Below are 20,841 nucleotides of genomic sequence, written 5' to 3'. Positions count from 1 at the left end.
ATCATGTTGAAATTTCCGAGTCAGTCGGGCGACACACTGGTACCTACTCTGCGCCCGGTCACCAAATGAGCGATCTGAGTAGTGGTCACCCAGACACAGGTACATTTCATAATGGGTGATAACCACCACAAACCAAATAAGTCTTTTAACAGTTTAACAGATGTTTAAGGCTAATGCGGCTCGTGACCAAACGACGAAAATCACTCCGAGACCGAGTGATTTTATTTTATGGTATTTCAATAAACAGAATGATAGAAGCAATCACACCATTTGTGCACTTAAAAAAATAAAAGAAAGTAAAAAATATTTGAAAAATCCGTATGCGCCCCAAGCATCGTAAAAGTGGTAGCTCATATCAACTATGCCTTAAGGCTTCCAGTAGGGTGGCTTAGCGTCAATTTTGTCGATTTATCGTTACAGGGTGGATAAAAGCGTCATTTTTGGTACAGAGCTTCCTTGTGGCCTAACTTTTGATTTTAGAAGGGGTGCCACCTGAACGGGGTCATGGATCCGGGTCAGGGGGGCCAGGGGCACTAACCCCCTCCCATGTAGCTGTAATACGGCTTTTATGCCTTTCTCACATTATCTATTAACACCATTTTGGGTTCATAACCTAAGCACCATAACCTAAGTTCATAACCATTTTGGGCACAACACATTTTAGAATGTGATGGCCCTTGTAACAGGGGCTAAAGGTCAGGTGAGGGGCCAGGGGGAGCCCCCCCACCCCTCCCCCACTTCTCAATGTCAAAAATATGGGCTTTGTTTGCAGTTATTAGAGATTTATTTCTGAGTTAACATGTGTCGTTGTTTTCGTTTTATGATGGGTGCACTTGGATTAGGTCTGTCGTTTGTTGCCCACACAAAATCAGCGACACTTTGTTGCAACATTAATTCTCCAAGTTATCTTTCTGCTTGCGTCAGGTAAAATTTCAACGTAGCATAAAATACAGACATCTGAATTTTTTTGATGTTGAATCATGATGATGATGTTGAATCATTTGATGTTTGATGTTGATGCCCTTTGATGTTGAATCCATCCATTTCAATTTTGTGCTTACAGCTTCGACGTATCACCATGGATTTCAGTTTTTTTTTTCTTTTTGGTTTTTTTTGTATACTGAATCGAGGCTCGTGAAAGAGCTGACATTTACTTCACAAACAAATCAACCAGACAATCAAAATATATAAAAAGAGGGAGCGGAAGACAAGAGAAGGGGAAGCACACAAACACTTGAGAGCACACAACATTTAAGAGCAGGTAACAGGTAACCTACCAAAAGGTGACACAGAGGACTCGGAAGAATCTCAGCACCATGAACAAGGTCTTTCTGCCCAAAAGATGTTCCATAAACAGGTCAACAACCTGACTGCCACCATCAATCACATGGGTAACCCTTTCCTGGATGACCTTTGTGATCTTGTAACTCTTGATACTCGCAAGTGCACAGATGCCTCTGTTAACACTGTGCGCACATGGGAGGAAACAGGAAAGAAACAGTACCAAGACTTTGTCAAGAAAGTGTTTGATGAGCAGACCCAGTCTATTCATGATCCAATCAAGAGGATTTCGCTAGCACTCTTCAGGAAAGTTCAATACAAGACAATGCAGAAGAAGGAGAAGAAGATCAAAGTGCTTCAGAATAATGTAGCTCTCTTTGGCCAACTATACATCGCCATGCAGAGCCGAGAGAGTGACTTGGATGAATTATTTGCACATGAGATACAGTCATTTCCTCCTTCTCTGTCGGATTTTGGTAAACTTTATCTGCCAGGTACCAAGTCAGATCTGTTGCAATGTCTTGAGCAGCCAGAGCAACGAGAGCCACCTTCAACATTTTGTTGCAAGATTATGGATGGAGCCGTTATTGTCCATTGTCTACCTGTGATTGGTGTCAGCACCTTTGACAATTATGCAGATGAAGTCTTTATTCCATACCTAGAGAAGCAGCTGCAACATACAAAGAGGATAGACCTGGTATGGGACACATACATCGAAGGCAGTTTGAAAGAGAGTACACGGGAAAAGAGGGGAGCTGGTGTGCGCGGAAAAGTGTCTGGCCAAACTAAATTATCATGCAACTGGATGGAACTTCTTCGTGATCCAGTCAACAAGAAGGAGCTGTTTGCCTTTCTTACAGCCAAGATCGAAAGATTCAACTGGCCACAGGGCAAAAATATCAATGTCACTTCAGAGGAAAGTGTGTCATCTTCAGGATCAGACAACATGGAAAAATGTAATCACGAGGAAGCCGACACCAGGATCGTTGTCCACATTGTCCATGCTCTTCAACAAGGAGCAAAGCAAGTGTTAGTGCTAACAGTAGATACAGATGTTGTAGTAATCATTGTAGGCCAATTCCATGAGCTCCTCAAGACCTAACAGTCAACTGATATCTGGGTGGCCTTTGGAATGGGAAGGAAATACAGATACTACCACATCAATTCAATCTGCCAGAGTCTTGGGACATCGAAATCACAATCCCTGCCTGTGTTTCATTCATTCTCTGGATGTGACATCGGCATTCCGTGGGAAGGGCAAAATGTTAGCCTGGCGGGCTTGGCAGGCGTATGATGATGCTACAGAGGCATTCACCTACCTAGCAAAGCATCCTTTCCAAAAGCTGCATGTTGGCTCTGAGATATTCCAAATCTTGGAGAGACCGACTGTAATCCTATATGACAAATCCAGTCCACTGAGTTCTGTCAATGAGACGAGGAGAAAACTCTTCTGCCACGAGAATCGAACAATGGAGAACCTGCCCCCAACACAGGATGCACTGCTGCAGCATGTAAGAAGGGCAATATATCAGGCAGGAATCTGGACAACAAGTACTCAGTCTCTGCAAGTGATTCCATCTCCAGAAGACTGTGGCTGGACCAAGGAATCAGGATCCTGGGTGCCGGTGTGGATGACAGTTCCAGAGGTCTCCAGAGCATGCCGAGAACTGATCAAATGTTCCTGCAGAGGAAACTGTTCTACCTGCAAATGTAGCAATGCAAATCTGGATTGCTCTCCACTCTGCAAGTGCAGCTGTAAGAAATAGACTATGAACTACTGCCATCCGTCTCATTCCTGCTTTTTTTTTTTTTGCTAGAAAATTCAGCCCCCAGCCCCCTCCCCCCAGTTCCAGGGCCCATGCTGAAGATCTCGCATGTGCTTTATTTCAAAAATAGGAAAATCTAAAATCAAAAGTTGGGACACAAGATGAGCTCTGTCAAAATGTGCCTCATAATTATCACAAGCAAAGAAAAATAATATTATGGTGTGGGGGGGGGGGGGCGGGGGGAGCTCCCCACCCCAATCGCCCGACCATTTGCCCGTTCTTAGGAATCTCATATTCCAAAATGGAATTGAGTGCTTAAAAATGTTATGTACCAACAAATTGTGCTCATAAACATAAGATTGGTGTAAAACCCATATTTCAACAATATGGGAGGGGGGTATTGCCCCCGGCCCCCCTGACCCAGATCCATGACCCCATTCAGGTGGCACCCCTTCTAAAATCAAAAGTTAGGCTAAAAGGAAGCTCTGTACCAAAAATGGCGCTTTTATCCAACCTGTAACGATATTTCCACTAAGCCACCTAACTATTGACATGCCATGAAGAAAGAACAAGAAATACGAGACACACTGTCACTGGCATGATGGAGCGTAGTGGTTCCTGAAGAGATATCCCTCCTGGCAGGAAAACAGTTTGTGTTTGCAAGCACAGCACAGCACGATGGAGAGGGCAGGTCCTGCTAGCAGCGGGGTGTGTGGTGGGGGCTCTGGTTCAGGGGGGTGTGAGGTGCTGCAGGCAGGACACGTCTGCCATGCCAACATAAAAATAATATAGCAAAACACAGCGCAGCTTCCTCCGCACTTTGCCACAAACCCCACCCCCCTCCCTTTATAGTCTCACGCCACGCCTCACTCCATGACATCATTGCCCCCCTCTCCCGCACCCCACACCCCTCATGGGTATGATTAGCCCTCAAGCCTAGCTCTTCGGTGCAGCATCCTGCCATGTCTCTCACCAAGATATTTGGTGCTGGTCAGTGGTTGGGTGGGGAAGGGGAGGGTGGGGTAGGGGGGGGGGGAAGTGGGGTGGGGAAGCAGGGGGTGCTTGTTGCAGCTTAGTCAATACTCACATCTACGGTCCAGCTTATTCACATACAGAACATCACACTACAGAGGGATAAAACATTTAAAAGGTTTCAGAGGAAGAAAGTTTTGTGCACACACATGTGGGGAAGCGAATAATGATGCATTTGCTGATATGGTCATTCACACTCTTATATTAGGCCTGTGCTATGGAAATAACTATCGTTATATTATGCAAAGTTAGCCCCTTGAAGGCATTCCCACAACAATATTATCTTCAAACTCACATAGTAAATAGACATGCCCAGTGGTCTTCAGCTCCAACCCAAAATACCTGCAATCTTGAGGTGTGCGTTGTAATGCCGATCGGTAAGCAGAGGTTCGGGAAGCTCAGCCAAGAATGCTTTGAGGACAGCAGCGGCATCATGTGGATTGTAATCTCCAGCTTTGAAGTCAATTGGACTGCCAGTGGTAACAGCCTCCCGCAGCGCCTGCTGCCTCTGACAGTTGCCAGCTATGCGAAAGATTCCTTTGACGTGAAGGTCTGCATCCGGAGCAAAGGTAGAAGCATTACACGTCATGCAAAAATGGAATTCTCATCTATCACATCACAATTCAAATATACAGAATTTCCTCATGCTGACCATTAGGGTCTAAGGACTTCCGGTTCAGGTTGCGCTGCACGTGGACGTCAGATCGGCAGTTCCTCCTTCCAGTTCATCCAAGCTAAGTTCCCTTGATGAGATACATTGCGATTTACTGTTTTATTATTCCTCCCCCTACAAAATAGAGGGAGGATTATACCTGTTGTAGGGTTTGTTTCTACAATTAGTGCCCTCATTTTTTAATGGTACCTCAGAGTTTGTTAAACTTCTACAAGTACGACACCATTTAAGCTTGTTTTTTTTAAATCCTTTTTTTGTCTGCCAATACAACAACAACATGCATTTTAAGGCCATTTTCCCTGCAAGAGTGGGGGTTAGCCTTGCGGTCCCCATGACAATCTTCTCCATTTTGCCCTATTTTCTGCATCTCCCCTTGTTAACCCCCTTGCCCGCATTTCTTCTTCCACCATCTTTAGCCAAGTCTTTCTCTGTCTTCCCCGTCCTCTACTTCCTTCTACATTCATTTCCATCACTCTTCTCAACCAGTCACTTTCATCCTTCCTCAACACATGACCAAACCATCTCATTGTCTGCCAATGTCCAAGCTATATCTCGGAGCAGGCAGCTACTTTCAGAATTAAATTTTGCATCAGTAATACAAATAGAAGGTATGTGGGGGTGTTAACATTTTATTTGACCTTGACCTATTTAAGGCCATCGTGGGAGTAAAGGAGGCTAACGGGGAGGAGGCTAACTTAGTTAGGAGGAAGGCTTAGTTAGGCTAAGGAGGCTAACTCTCGTGCTAACCATAAAAAGGAGGCTAACCCCCGCTCTAGCGGGGAAAACGGCCTTAAAACGATCATTCGATCATTCATTCATTCGACCTATTTAAGGCCATCCATCACCCAATAGTCATTTAAAACATTTTTCACCATAATTTGACTAAGGTTTGTCTGACCGAAACAAAATTTCCCAATCTAGATAGCCTAGAGCATGGTGCTGTTACATTTAATTTACATCATACTACTCCATTTATCAGGTCAAATGGCAGTCTGGAAAAAATGCGGTTTTTTTGTTAAAGCTCAATTTTGCCAATGTGACATTTTAAAGAGTTTATTTATTTATTTATACATTTACCTTGAAGGCCCCAGTCACGAACTACATAGTCCTCATAGAGACCAGGCCTTAAATAAATGAACTGCATCGATAGAAAAGTGAAGAAAGAGAGAATAGTCGAAGAGCTTTTGAATGCCATTGTGGTGCTCGAGCAAATGCTGTCTGGGACATCGTTTTCAGTTGTACTCGATCCTCTTGTGGCAACTTCCCCAAACAAATTTATTGTGTTAGTAATGGCTACAGACTACAAAGCCGAGGGAAAGAAAGATAAATAAATGAGGAATCAGATTTAGCGCAATTATAAACTTTGGCAGCAAGAAGCTCAAAATTAAAAGCACCCCCTTTTATCTATCTATAATTCCACTAATCTCTGTGTGTATGTTTGTTTGTACGTTTGTTTGTTTGTTTGTATGTCTGTGACCGCTGTTTCTCGACAACTACCGGTCCGATATACTTGAAACTTGCCAGGTATATTGCTGGGGACCCGAGGATGTGCCTTTTCAAGGTTTTAAATTAATCGCAGAAGTAGTTACCGAGCTATGTCCAAAAAACGATTCAACCAATCAGAGAGCAGCGAGCTATCACGTGTGCCGAACGTGGCGAACACACTCTGCCTCGGATGGCACATTTGAGAGCGTATTCATTTATTTCCCGTCGGCAAACTATGTTGCCGTTAAACTATGTTTTAAAACTAATTATAAAACTAATTAAAACTAATTTGCGATTCATCGTAACTGCGATTTGCGAACTTCCGGACAGTGAGGACTGCACTTCCGGCATCCAATCACAGAACGCGTTGTTGCGTTGTTGTTGCGTGTTTTTCCTTTTCATTTTTTCCATTGAATTGATTGATTCCTTGCGCTTAAATTGCAAACAGCCAAAATACGTTGGCGCTAATTGAATAATTGGGCATTAACCCTAAATGGCGAATAATCGTAACTGCGACATGCGAACTTCCGGACAGTGAGGACTTCACTTCCGGCCTTACGAAAGTGCCGACTTACTGTCTCGATTGTATCTTCCCACTGTCTTATTGTTATATCTATCTATTCTATCTATCTATTCTATTCTATTATCTATTCTATTATCTATCTATAATTCCACTAATCTCTGTGTGTATGTTTGTTTGTACGTTTGTTTGTTTGTTTGTATGTCTGTGACCGCTGTTTCTCGACAACTACCGGTCCGATATACTTGAAACTTGCCAGGTATATTGCTGGGGACCCGAGGATGTGCCTTTTCAAGGTTTTAAATTAATCGCAGAAGTAGTTACCGAGCTATGTCCAAAAAACGATTCAACCAATCAGAGAGCAGCGAGCTATCACGTGTGCCGAACGTGGCGAACACACTCTGCCTCGGATGGCACATTTGAGAGCGTATTCATTTATTTCCCGTCGGCAAACTATGTTGCCGTTAAACTATGTTTTAAAACTAATTATAAAACTAATTAAAACTAATTTGCGATTCATCGTAACTGCGATTTGCGAACTTCCGGACAGTGAGGACTGCACTTCCGGCATCCAATCACAGAACGCGTTGTTGCGTTGTTGTTGCGTGTTTTTCCTTTTCATTTTTTCCATTGAATTGATCGATTCCTTGCGCTTAAATTGCAAACAGCCAAAATACGTTGGCGCTAATTGAATAATTGGGCATTAACCCTAAATGGCGAATAATCGTAACTGCGACATGCGAACTTCCGGACAGTGAGGACTTCACTTCCGGCCTTACGAAAGTGCCGACTTACTGTCTCGATTGTATCTTCCCACTGTCTTATTGTTATATCTATCTATTCTATCTATCTATTCTATTCTATTATCTATTCTATTATCTATTATACAATGCCCAAATCGAGTCGTCGTTTACGAGAACGAAGGAACGAAGCTGCACGGCGTGCACGCGCAATGGAATCTGACGAAGAACGAGCTGCTCGCCTGACACGCGACGTTACGCGCGTGACAAGTCGTCGTGCAGCTGATACGGATGAAGAACGGACTGCTCGCTTGGCAGACAACACTCGACGCATAACAAGTGGTCGTGCAGAAGAAACGGATGAAGAACGGACTGCTCGCGTGGCAGACAACACTCGACGCATAACAAGTCGTCGTGCAGAAGAAACGGATGAAGAACGGACTGCTCGCGTGGCAGACAACACTCGACGCATAACAAGTCGTCGTGCAGAAGAAACGGATGAAGAACGGACTGCTCGCGTGGCAGACAACACTCGACGCATAACAAGTCGTCGTGCAGAAGAAACGGATGAAGAACGGACTGCTCGCGTGGCAGACAACACTCGACGCATAACAAGTCGTCGTGCAGAAGAAACGGATGAAGAACGGACTGCTCGCTTGGCAGACAACACTCGACGCATAACAAGTCGTCGTGCAGAAGAAACGGATGAGGTACGGACTGCTCGCTTGGCAGACAACACTGGACGCGAGACAAGGCGTCGTGCAGAAGAAATCCCTCACCAGCGAGAAGACCGGCAAGTAAGGGATGCCCTGCGCCATCAGGATGTACACCGTGTGAGACTAGAGCAGGCTCGCCATGACAATCGCAACCTTGCTCGATACGATGATACCGATTTCTTCCGAGAGGTACTTCATGGTGAGTACAGGCACGCGCTGAGCAGGACCTCAATATTTCAATGCACTAAATGCTCGCATTGTGCTGCTTTGGTGTGGAATGAGGAGAGAAGAGGATTTTGCTGCAACCACGGCAAGGTCGATCTTATGCATGATCCTACGAATCCAAAACCCGGTTCAATTCCATCACATCCTCCAGATGCTATTAAAAACCTTTTCCTTAACCAGGCCTTTGTGAAGCACGCGAAACAGTACAACAACGCGCTGGCAATGGCAAGTATCGGTGTCCGAGAGATACGTATGCCTGGCTTCAATCCTGGAGTGCGCATACAAGGTAAGGTTTACCATTACATTGGTGCTCCTCTTGCCGATCTGGGTTGTACCCCACGCTTTGCTCAGATCTACTTTCACGATCCAGCCCATGAGCTGGATTATCGTCGTGCCCACACCTCGAACAGTGGCCTGAATGAGCAGTTTTTGCTAAGAGCACAACAGGCCATTCATGAGTGCAACCCATACGTCCAGCAATTCAAATCAGCCATTGAGTATGTGGTTCATAATGATAGCGCCAATGAACTGAATATTGTGTTAACAGGTCGCACGCGGCGCCGAGACCTTCATCATGGTACCGTCAACCTTCCCTCCCCAGACAGCGATGTGGCTGTCATTGCTCCAGGGGCAATGACAACTGAGCAGTTTGGAAGGCTGGCAGTCGCTGTTCACCTCAGAGGAGGAGGTTTACAGACAATAGACGCCATGCATCCAGCGTATGACCCACTATCATACATACTTCTGCTACCCTGCGGCTCTCAGGGGTACCACACTGAGTTGGCAGGGACAACGCCAACAACTTTCTACCGCTACCATCTACAAGTACGTGATCCTACTCATCACTTCAATCTACTGCTTCGTGGTGGAAGGTTGACACAGCAGTACGTATGCGACATGATGGCAAAAATTGAGTCACACCGTCTCACTTGGATTCGCTGCAACCAGAAGTCAATTAAGGCAGAAAAGTATAAGATCATCGTTGATGCGTTGAACAGTGATGCTGAGGTGCTACCTGGACGCCTCACCATTCTGCCACCGTCAATTTATGGGTCGCCACGTTGGTATGCCAAAGAGTTTCAGGATGCAATGGCTTTAGTCCGAGTCAAGGGAAAGCCAGACTTTTTCCTAACATTCACCTGCAACCCAAAGTGGCCAGAAATTAAAGAATCGGTTTTTGAGGGTCAGCCACCCAATGCAAGACCTGATATCATCGCCCGGGTGTTTCATATGAAGGTGGAAGCACTCCTCGCAGACATCCTCAAGCATGACATCTTGGGGCATGTGGACGCTTACGTGATGGTGAAGGAAACGCAAAAGCGTCACCTTCCCCATATACACATGCCCCTGACCGTGGTACCTCGCGACAAGCCCAGAACACCAGCAGATGTCGATCGCGTGGTCTCTGCTGAGATTCCTGACAGACTCACAAATCCGGAACTACACCGTATTGTGACATCACACATGATTCACGGCCCATGTGGGGAATGGAACATCTTGAGCCCTTGCATGGCAGACCGGAAGTGCACAAAGGACTATCCCAAAGCCCTACGACAAACGACAAGCTTCTCTGATGACTCCTATCCCCTGTACAGAAGACGGGCAGAAGCTGCACCTGGTGATCCCATCATGAAGACAATACGAGGCGGTGCTAACGTATTAGTTAACAATGCATGGGTTGTGCCTTACAATCCATATATTGTCCTCAGGTACGATGCTCACATCAACCTTGAGATCGTCTGTGCTGTCACCTGTGTCAAGTACCTGTACAAATACCTTGAAAAGGGCCCGGACCAGTGCCTGGTCAGACTTGAGCCTCATGAGAGGATGCGAGAGGCATTACGACATGATGAAGTGGCACGCTACGAACTAGGGCGTTACATCACCGCATCTGAGGGATACTGGCGCATATACGATTTCCCCATTCAACGCAAGTACCCACCAGTCGAGATGCTGGCACTCCATCTACAGGATGAGCAGGTGATCACGTTCAATGACGAAGGTGCCGTACAGAACGTGGCAGAGTCAGGACCCCCTGCAACAACCCTCACCGCCTTTTTCGAAGCCATGAATCTCCATCCACACATGCGTCATGTTCTATATCCAGATGTATTCCAACACTTCACCTACTTGAGGAAAAGGTTTCAATTGCGGAAGAGAAGGCTGAGTTTCCAGGATAACCGTAAGGCTGATACGGTTGGGCGGCTCCCCATTATTCCCGTCAACTCACATACTGCCGAGTTGTACTATCTCCGCATGCTACTGTACCGCGTGCCTGGCCCCACATGCTTTCAGGATCTCCGTCGTGTTGGTGGTAGGGTCATGGAGACCTATCTGGCAGCCTGCATTGCATATGGCATCGTTGACAATGACCAGGAGGTGGATTCTGTTATGGAAGAGGCTGCAAATATTGCATTTGGCCCTGCAGTCCGCGAAGTATTTGCCAACATGCTCATATTCGTTCTCAGAGGCAACCACGTGCAGTTCTGGGAAAGGCACAAGTATGTGCTGTGCGAGGACTTCATGCGTGCAGCAGGTGTGAATGAACCAAATGGACGCATTGTGAGTGCAGTGCTACAAGAGCTGAGGAACAAAGTTGAGTGCCACGGCTTTTCGCTCAGTAAGACCTTTGGCCTTCCTGAGCCTGAACCAGTTCATTTCCAGTCTCGCATTCCGCGCGTCATCGAGCACGAAACAGTGCACAATATAGGAGAACTTGAGGCTCACATCGCTCAAACAGAGTGCCTTCTTAATGACGAGCAGCGCGTTGTTGTCGATACAGTGATGCGGAGTGTGGAACACGGACATGGCTGCATGCTTGCAGTTGATGCAAGTGGTGGGACTGGGAAAACATTCACATTGTCTCATATACTCAACAAAGTGCGAGCAATGGGCAAAGTGGCTCTTGCAACTGCTGCAAGTGGTATTGCAGCTACGCTGCTGCCTAAAGGGGCCACCTTCCATAGTAGGACCAAGTGTCCTCTCATTCTCACTGATGAGTCCACTTGCAACATCAGTGAAAATGACACCACTGCAGCACTCATACGCATGACTAATCTAATGGTGGTGGATGAGGTTTCAATGATGGATCGTCGCGCATTGGAGGCAGCAGATCGAACATTCCAGTGGCTTCGGGGCTCAGAGGACCCATTTGGCGGCATCGCAATGGTTTTCAGTGGTGACTGGAGGCAGATCCTTACTGTTGTGCCACACGGTAGCCGTATTGACATAGTTGGAAGGTGCTTCAAGAGCTCATACCTGTGGAGAAAAGTGCAGATACTTCGTCTCAGAGTAAACATGAGGATCATGCAGGGTGCTGGAGAACAACAGGACGAATCTGATTTTGCAAAATTCCTGCTGGATCTGGGTGAAGGGAAGATTCCTGTCAATCCAGAAGAGGGTGAATTTGCTATTGAGCTCAGGGAACCGCTCATTCTTCCAGGTGAAAAACTTCAGGATATTGTCACTTGGGTGTACGAAGACTTGCATAACAACATTAGCAACCCCAAGTGGCTATGCGAGCGTGTTATACTATGTCCGACCAATTCCGAAGTCGATCAGGTAAATGCCTACATGACGACCATATTTCCAGGGGAGGAACATGTTTGCTGTAGCGTCGATATAGCGGAATCTGAGGGTGATCATTTGTATCCGCCTGAGTTCCTGAACACCCTCTGTCCATCTGGTATGCCGCCACATCGAATCTCTCTCAAGGTGGGTATGGTAATCATGCTGCTGCGAAACTTCGACCAGCAAAGCGGGCACTGCAATGGCTCAAGGTACATCATACTTCAGATCCTTCCAAATCTGTTGGTTGCACAATCTGTGATGGGTGTCAATTCTGGACGCACATTGCTCATTCCACGCATAACCTTGAGTCCATCTGACAACATGTTCCCGTTCACTCTGCGGCGTCGGCAGTTTCCGGTACGACCCTGCTTTGCCATGACTGTGAATAAATCCCAAGGACAGTCGCTACACCATGTTGGGATCTTCTGCACACGAGACTTCTTCAGCCATGGTCAGTTCTACGTGGCGGCCAGTAGGGTTGGCAGATCCAGCAGCCTCCGCATTCTTGCCCTGGACGAGGAAACAAAGAAGAAGCGCCGTTTCCTCAGCAACGTTGTTTATGAAGAGGTGCTAACGAGATAACGGTGTGTACAATGTACATGTAGACAATTTTTATTATTATTTATTTATTGAAGAAAAATTGTTTCGAAACGAATTCATCAAAAAAAGTGCACAACTTCTTTTGCCAGTCGTACACCATGTGAGGATCTCCTGGAGAAGTGCCGTTTCCTCAGCAATGTTGTTTATGAAGAGCTGCTAACGACATACAGGTGTGTACATGTGGACAATTCTTATTATTTATTTATTGATTGAAGAAAAATTGTTACGAAAAGATTTCATCAAAATAAGTGCACAACTTCTTTTGCCAGTCGTACACCATGTGAGGATCTCCTGGAGAAGTGCCGTTTCCTCAGCAATGTTGTTTATGAAGAGCTGCTAACGACATACAGGTGTGTACATGTGGACAATTCTTATTATTTATTTATTGATTGAAGAAAAATTGTTACGAAAAGATTTCATCAAAATAAGTGCACAACTTCTTTTGGCAGTCGCTACACCATGTTGGGATCTTCTGCCCAAGAGACTTCTTCAGCCATTGCCAGTTCTACGTGGCGACCTGTAGGGTTGGCAGATCCAGCAGCCTCCGCATTCTTGCCCAGGACGAGGAAACAAAGAAGAAGCGCCGTTTCCTCTGCAATGTTGTTTATGAAGTGGTGCTAACGACATAAAGGTGTGTACAATGTACATGTAGACAATTTTTATTATTCTTTGTTTGGGAGGGAGATGGGAGGGTGATGGGGCAAGGTGATGGGGCAGGGTGATGGGGCAGGGTGATGGGAGGGTGATGGCAGGGTGATGGGGGGGTGATGGCAGGGTGATGGGAGGGTGATGGCAGAGGGTGATGGCAGAGGGTGATGGGAGAGTGATGGGAGGGTGATGGGAGGGTGATGGGGCAGGGTGATGGGGCAGGGTGATGGCAGGGTGATGGCAGGGTGATGGGAGGGTGATGGCAGGGTGATGGGACGGTGATGGCAGAGGGTGATGGCAGAGGGTGATGGCAGAGGGTGATGGCAGAGGGTGATGGCAGAGGGTGGTGGGAGGGAGATGGCAGGGTGATGGGAGGGTGATGGGGGGGTGATGGGGCAGGGTGATGGGGCAGGGTGATGGGAGGGTGATGGCAGGGTGATGGCAGAGGGTGATGGCAGAGGGTGATGGCAGAGGGTGATGGCAGAGGGTGATGGCAGAGGGTGATGGCAGAGGGTGATGGCAGAGGGTGATGGCAGAGGGTGATGGCAGAGGGTGATGGCAGAGGGTGATGGCAGAGGGTGATGGCAGAGGGTGATGGCAGAGGGTTATGGCAGAGGGTGATGGCAGAGGGTGGTGGGAGGGAGATGGCAGGGTGATGGGAGGGTGATGTGAGGGTGATGGGGGGGAGATGGGAGGGTGATGGGGCAGGGTGATGGGGCAGGGTGATGGGGCAGGGTGATGGGGCAGGGTGATGGGAGGGTGATGGCAGGGTGATGGGAGGGTGATGGGAGGGTGATGGGAGGGTGATGGCAGTGGGTGATGGCAGGGAATTAACATTAACGAATAAAATTTGTAATGTAATAATTTGTAATAATTTGTAGTAATATAATAATAATAACGAATTCTGCTCTGTTTCAATTCTGTTTCAATTTGCTGATATGCTTTGCAAACCTTTTTTTTTTTTAAACTATTTTAAAACTAAAACAATTCGAACATGGAATACATACTGACACTGCACTTTCAGGTCTCCTACAAATCCTACCCTGTCGCCTCACCGTGGCGTAGGAGTGGCAATGGTCAATGGCATCGAATGTCATGGCTAGCAAAGACAGGGAGGTACACTTGATTTAAATTTGGAAATTTTTTTTTTTTTTTTTTTTGGCCCCGGAACGGGCACCCACGTACGGGCACGTCCTAGTCTATCTATAATTCCAGTAATCTCTGTGTGTTTGTTTGTCTGTGACCGCTGTTTCTCGACAACCACGGGTCCGATATACTTGAAACTTGCCAGATGCCAGATGCCATAACCCTCACATCACCCTCCCATCACCCTGCCATCTCCCTCCCACCACCCTCTGCCATCACCCTCTGCCATAACCATCTATAATTCCAGTAATCTCTGTGTGTTTGTTTGTCTGTGACCGCTGTTTCTCGACAACCACGGGTCCGATATACTTGAAACTTGCCAGATATATTGCTGGGGACCTGAGGATGTGCCTTTTCAAGGTTTCATATTAATCGGAGAAGTAGTTACCGAGCTATGTCCAAAAAACGATTCAACCAATCAGAGAGCAGTGAGCTATCACGTGTGCCGAACGTGGCGAACAGACTCTGCCTCGGACGGCACATTTGAGAGCGTATTCATTTATTTCACGTTGGCAAACTATGTTGGCGTTAAACTATGTTTTAAAACTAATTAAAACTAATTTGCGATTCATCGTAACTGCGATATGCGACCTTCCGGACAGTCAAATGAGGACGTCACTTCCGGACTTACGGACTCGCAAGCCGTTCGCTTTCCGTTCACGCAAGCCGTTCGCTGGACCAAACCATTTCATGTAAATAGAGGGGGGGGGATATAATTTTAGATATATATATATAGTACGGGCATGCCCTAGTTAGTTAAATTACTTCAAGACACGTGACAGAATGAACGAATGATCGTTTTAAGGCCATTTTTCCCCGCTAGAGCGGGGGTTAGCCTTGCGGGCCCCATGACAATCATGGTTCCCTGTTTAAGGCAATGTTTTTATGGCCGGATGCCCTTCCTGACGCCAACCCTTCGTCGCCTCTTATGATGCGCAGGGATACGGTGTACCTATTCTAAGCCGGGGTACACACCGGGATCATTCATCCCAGCAAGCTGGTACTCAATTTTCCGACCTCGGAAGGATGACAGGCTGAGTCAACCCCCCTGGCGTTAATTCAGCGATCGATCGGGATTCGAACCCAGGATCCTAGGATCCCAAGCCTGCACCCTAACCGCTAAGCCAATACCAGGTTAGCCAACACGTGACAGAGGCGGTTGGATTTTGTTCAGTAGCGATCGGCACCCATGTGAGTACATTCTTCCAGTATAAGGATGCACGTGATGACAAACTTCACGTCGACCGATTTCTCCAACATCTTTCTACTGAAAAAGCGAAATCTCGCACTCTCACCCAGTTACGCTCGGTGAAACCCTTAAAATTTCCCAATTGAGTGTCAACAACAAGAATGATGCAACACACATTAAAACATAATTCACCGATGAAAATTTTCAATAATCGAACGTCTATGGAGATCACCATGTTTTAATCATGCGGTTCAAAGTCAAGCACCGATTGGGCAGTAGCAAGCAAAGACCGTGTGCAAGTCTAAAAAATAGTTCTGAGGTCAGGCATCATCACAACCAAGCGCTACATACGCAAGAGCGAAAAAGATCAACCTTCCTTACAAATTATTAAATATTCGCCACATTTTTATGCTCATGGAAGTTTAGTTACGGCTTCTTGATCAAATTATGAAATGTAAACCGTCATTGAAATGCATCGCCACAATTAATGCCCTGAACCGATGGCTCATGGACTATAATGGCAGTGAGGTGCTCCATTTGAATGAAACTGTTCGTTCGATACATGTTGCTTTTTGATGCCAAGGTTCGGTAATAAAGGTTTGTATGTGTGTCAAGGCCAGTGACCGATTGCAAATTAATAGTAGGATGCGTGCACTTGGTGATCCCTGCTCGCGTATACCAGACAGTAGCACGCACACACACACCAAGCAAGTGACACCCGATAAATTAGACATGGTCAAGCACAACACTCTAGAAGGGGGTAAATAAAAATACAACTGCTTACTGTCATGCAGGTACTGGATCAGTTGATGCACCTGTGCTATGCCTTCCTTGGTAAGCAGTGCTCCAAAGAGACCCGATCTCCTCTCTGTGGGATGAAAAACAAAAATTACAATCACATCACCATAATATTAATATTGGGTGTTTTAACCTAATTTAACCAACCTATAATTTGCACAGTTGCAGCTTTAAAATCAGGATGTCATTCAAATATTCAGAACCCAGGTAAGCATTTTCAAGTCAATCGATGACAAAAAGTAAATATCAATGGAAAGATTCAAGTGGATAACTGTGGAAGGATGGGTTGGGCGAAGGAGTTATACATTGAATCACAGTGGGAAAAAGTGGTGGACCCAGTCTTGTAGCAGGAAAATAGTCAGCAGCAAATACCAACTTCAGACAAGCGGTGTTGCTACCTTTCTTCCGCAAAAAATTTCGTCCACGAAAGAACGAAGTGTGTGCAGCGGCAGCAGCAACGGTTGAAAACCCAGACGAGCTTGGGCTGCTCTTCACTCCTAAGCTGGGGAGAATCTCTGAAAATTCTTCACCCGGAAGGTCGATAAGCCGACTGATGTTGCTCATCACCAGCTCCTCAAAGAACTCGGGAAGTTCATGGCGAAGCTTCTCCACAAAGAACTCAGGATTAGACACCACAGGTTGCCCTCGCAACAGGTCAGGTAAATTACTCGTCACTATAGAGCAGCTGCTGGGAGAGGCAAATGTGCCACACAGTGAAAGGTCAACAGCGACGTTTGTTTCTGTCTGAACCCAAAAGACCCCATAGTTTCCGAGCACCAACAAGCCCCTTAGCTGAGGAAAAAGAATATCTCCCTGAAAGTAGTAAAGCTTTCCTCGACCCATAAAGTGCGTCGAGACGGATATGCAAATGAGTTGAACCCAAAGTAAATCCTAAAATCTTTCCTCAAGGATACTTTACGTAACCAGGCCACAATCCTAAAAGCTCAAAGTATATTATTACTTGCAAAATCGAAGATTTTTCAAGTATATTGGTCGGTTGCGTTTGTGGTTCTGTCTGTCACTGGCCTACAGGTCACAATTCTAAACTGATCATCACGAAACTCTACCAAGTTGTATAGGTCGTGCCAATTGAGAAGCCTATCGATTTTGAGGTCAAAGGTCATCTGGAGGTCAAATTTCTGAAATCGCCATTTAAAATCCGATTGACTTGAAAATTGAACAGCATTTGCATATCGAGTCACTAAATTGGGAAACATACATTTTTTGAGGTCAAAAGGTCAAAGGTCAACTCAAGGTGAAACTGCCAAAATCATCACTTTTCATCTGAAAAACCATCAATTTTCATCCGATCGACTTGGAAATTGAACAGCATTTGCATATCAAGTCACTAAATTGGGGAACATACTATGTTTGAGGTCAAAAGGTCAACTCAAGGTCAACCTTCCAAAATCATCACTTTTCATCTGAAAAAACCCGTCAATTTTCAACCGACTTGATAATTGAACAGCATTTGCACATCGAGTCACTAAATTGGGAAACATACTATTTTTGAGGTCAAAAGGTCAACCCAAGGTCAACCTTCCAAAATCATCATTTTTCATCTGAAAATCGTCACTTTTCATCCTATTGACCCGAGCTTTGATCAAGATGGTCAATTTTAATCTTGATGAAATGGACAATTTGCTGTATCAATGGAATTTTGTTTTATTGCGGGTGGGGACGGATTTTGCAAGTATCGTGCTCCGCATGACGTCTTCTTGTTATTACTTATTACTAATAGTTTTAAACGACGATATTAAAGTCTATATGAGTCAGACACAAGGTTAACACCTGCAAAACACCCTCTTCCCTTCACCACCGAGGGAGATGTCCCTCCCGCCTTTTACCACAATCACAAGATCGACGGTGGATGGATAAATCGTATATTTATTCGAGAGTGCGAGACGGTAACGTTACACGTAAGGAAGACTGAATCGGCACTGGTGAAGCAGCACTTACACAGAAGGAAGAGGAAGGAAGGAAGAATCTGAGGTAAAATGGCACGTTTCCCAACTTAATAGTTAATAGTAATACAAACGCACAATCGGCGGTATTCAATTATAGTATACTTATAGTGAACATTACCATAAACACAAAACACCCGTTTACCTTAGCTTACGAGTTCGTGATCGTGAATTGCTTGCTACGCGACATTATTAAATTAAACTTAAAGTTAAAGGAATACGAAGTAAGCGTGAATTGCGGATTCAATTTCCTCAGTTCCTCGCAAGCAATAATTCTTAAATCCAAACATTGCCGCATCGATGCAAATACAGTTAAACGAATCCAGAAACAAGACCAAGCACGCATAAGCATGAACAACTAACCCGTTCGCCACCGCCATCGTTTGAAATCCATCAAAACCACGTAATCAAACAACGCCTGTTGCGATTGGCCGGTTCGTCAAATAATAAACTGCAACGACGTGTTGACGTCATCGCATGGTTTCTTTTCATTGGTTGGATTATGTCTCCGGCTCGCTTGAGATTTTCATTTTAATGTTTGCATTTCATGACTATACATTGCATTCGTCACTATTGATTGAAATTCTGAGTCGATGTCTTCCTGGCTGTGGTGCTGCTGGGTTGCGTATTCGCTTCAGGGTGATTTTTTTGATTACAACGACGACAGATGCGGAATTCGAAATTTGCTAAGGGTACCAATCCAAAGGTATTATTTTTTCGTTGTTTACAGGTTTTTGTTTTTCTAAAATCACTGCAGGATTTTCAACGTGCTCCATCGACTGCCAGAACACAGGACAGCCGGCTTTACGACCCAAGGCAAACTGAATGTTGCAACATACCGTGATTATCGTGACTCCGAGTGATAAATTAATTACTGAGTACGTCAAACGTAGACGACTGGTGTTGGCGACGCCTCTCATCCATGTCACGCTCCGCCACGGTTATATCGGAACGAGCTGATTCGTCACACGGTCACGGATTGGTTGACCCCAAATAGTGGGCCCGTTGGACCAAATTTTCATTGTACATCACGGCCTTGCAGCATACCTGCCGTGTAGCATACCTGCCTGCTGTACTGCTTGAGCATTACTTTGCCTTTCACCAAGCCCAGATGTGCTTCGGCAAGGGCGGGGATTATATGATCGTTGTTATTGCCAAATGATACCACTATTATTATCGATATTAGTTATTAATTAATATATGCCTTGTTACAATGTTATCATTATTATCGTTTATTACCCTCGCCAGAGGAGGGGGTATTGCATTTGGCTCCGTTTGTTTGTTTCCTGTTTGTCTGTCTGTTTGTTACTTGCCAGAAAAGATTCCGGCAAGTGTGTTGTTGGTTGGTTTGTCTGTCTGTCTGTTTGTGCGCAGTACTATCGTCTACATCGTTGCACATAGAATCGCCATACTCGACACACATATTTGTCTTGCCCTGGAATAGACTGTGCCCAATTTTTAACTCTCTCGGCCCAAGGCCTCCATTATGACGTCATAATTCGATAATTCAACAAGTACAAAACATCCAATCAAGATGCAATTTCTTGAGTGACATGATGGCATAAACTGGTGGAGAAAAAAACAAAAAACCATGACGTCGTCGGTCACGTGGTTCGGCCGCCATCTTGGAAAAACCGAAAAACTTTGCACCTCTATATCTCCGAAACTGCTGAACAGAAAAAATTGAGACATGGCTCATTGTAAAGAACTCTCCATGGGAAATAAAATATGTTAATGATGATGTCATAGGTGCCTCCATTATGACGTCATAATTCGACAACTACAAAACTTCATCCGATCAAGTTGCAATTTCTTGAGCGCCATGTCGACATAAACTGGTGGAGAAAAAAAATAATGATGATGTCATTGGTCACGTGGTTCGGCCGCCATCTTGGAAAAACCGAAAATTTTTGCACCTCTATATCTCCAAAAGTGCTGAAAAGAAAAAATTGAGACACAGCTCATTGTTAAGAACTCTCCATGGGGAATAAAACCTGTTAATGATGATGTCAGAGGTGCCTCCATTATGACGTCATAATTCGACAAGGACAAAACTTCATCCGATCAAGATGAAATTTCTTGAGCATAATCTCGGAAAAAATTAGTTTAGAAAAAAATAATGATGACATCATCGGTCACGTGGTTCGGCCGCCATATTTGTTTGAACACAAAAGCTTCAACAAAAGCAAATCTTAAAAAGATCATTGGTTTTGGGTCGTCCTTTCCGCATATCTCGTGGGATTGTGCGTTGGAGAGACGACCGTGTCCGTGATGACAGGGAGTGGTTGGCAAATCAAAAAAAAAAAAAGTACATTCCGGCAAGTCCTCTGTCTCTGACGGATTTTTCATCTGCTTGTCTGTTTATGCGCAGTACTACGTCTACACCGTTGCACATAGAATCACCATACTTTACACACATATTTGTCTTGCCCTGGAATAGACTGTGCCCAATTTTTAACTCTCTCGGCTCAAGGCCTCTATTATAACA

At 45.4% G+C, this 20,841-nt stretch overlaps 1 protein-coding gene across 5 annotated transcripts in view; it reads right to left on the bottom strand.

The window, feature by feature from the left end:
- The window catches only part of ARHGAP19 (Rho GTPase activating protein 19), a 42,374-nt gene extending 23,599 nt beyond the window's left edge, over positions 1-18,775 (bottom strand). For 3 of the 5 annotated variants that reach the window (XR_013622807.1, XM_068111034.2, XM_068111036.2), the window contains exons 1-4: positions 18,717-18,775; positions 16,788-17,077; positions 16,376-16,459; positions 4,422-4,631 (exon numbers count right to left, since the gene is read on the bottom strand). Coding sequence is in view for 4 of the 5 variants with exons in the window: in XM_068111034.2 (XP_067967135.1) it covers positions 4,422-4,631; positions 16,376-16,459; positions 16,788-17,077; positions 18,717-18,733 (601 nt within the window). In the remaining variant the exon portion in view is untranslated. The remainder of the gene's footprint in view (positions 1-4,421; positions 4,632-16,375; positions 16,460-16,787; positions 17,078-18,716) is intronic. The other 2 variants (XM_078773913.1, XM_068111035.2) reach the window with 2 other exon arrangements.
- Positions 18,776-20,841: the final 2,066 nt, after the last annotated feature.

Source organism: Myxine glutinosa, chromosome 3 (assembly GCF_964187855.1).
Source record: "Myxine glutinosa chromosome 3, kmMyxGlut1.1, whole genome shotgun sequence".
Classification (NCBI taxonomy): domain Eukaryota; kingdom Metazoa; phylum Chordata; class Myxini; order Myxiniformes; family Myxinidae; genus Myxine; species Myxine glutinosa.
The sequence above is the reverse complement of the archived record's forward strand: the minus strand, read 5'-3'. Positions and strand labels throughout refer to the sequence as shown.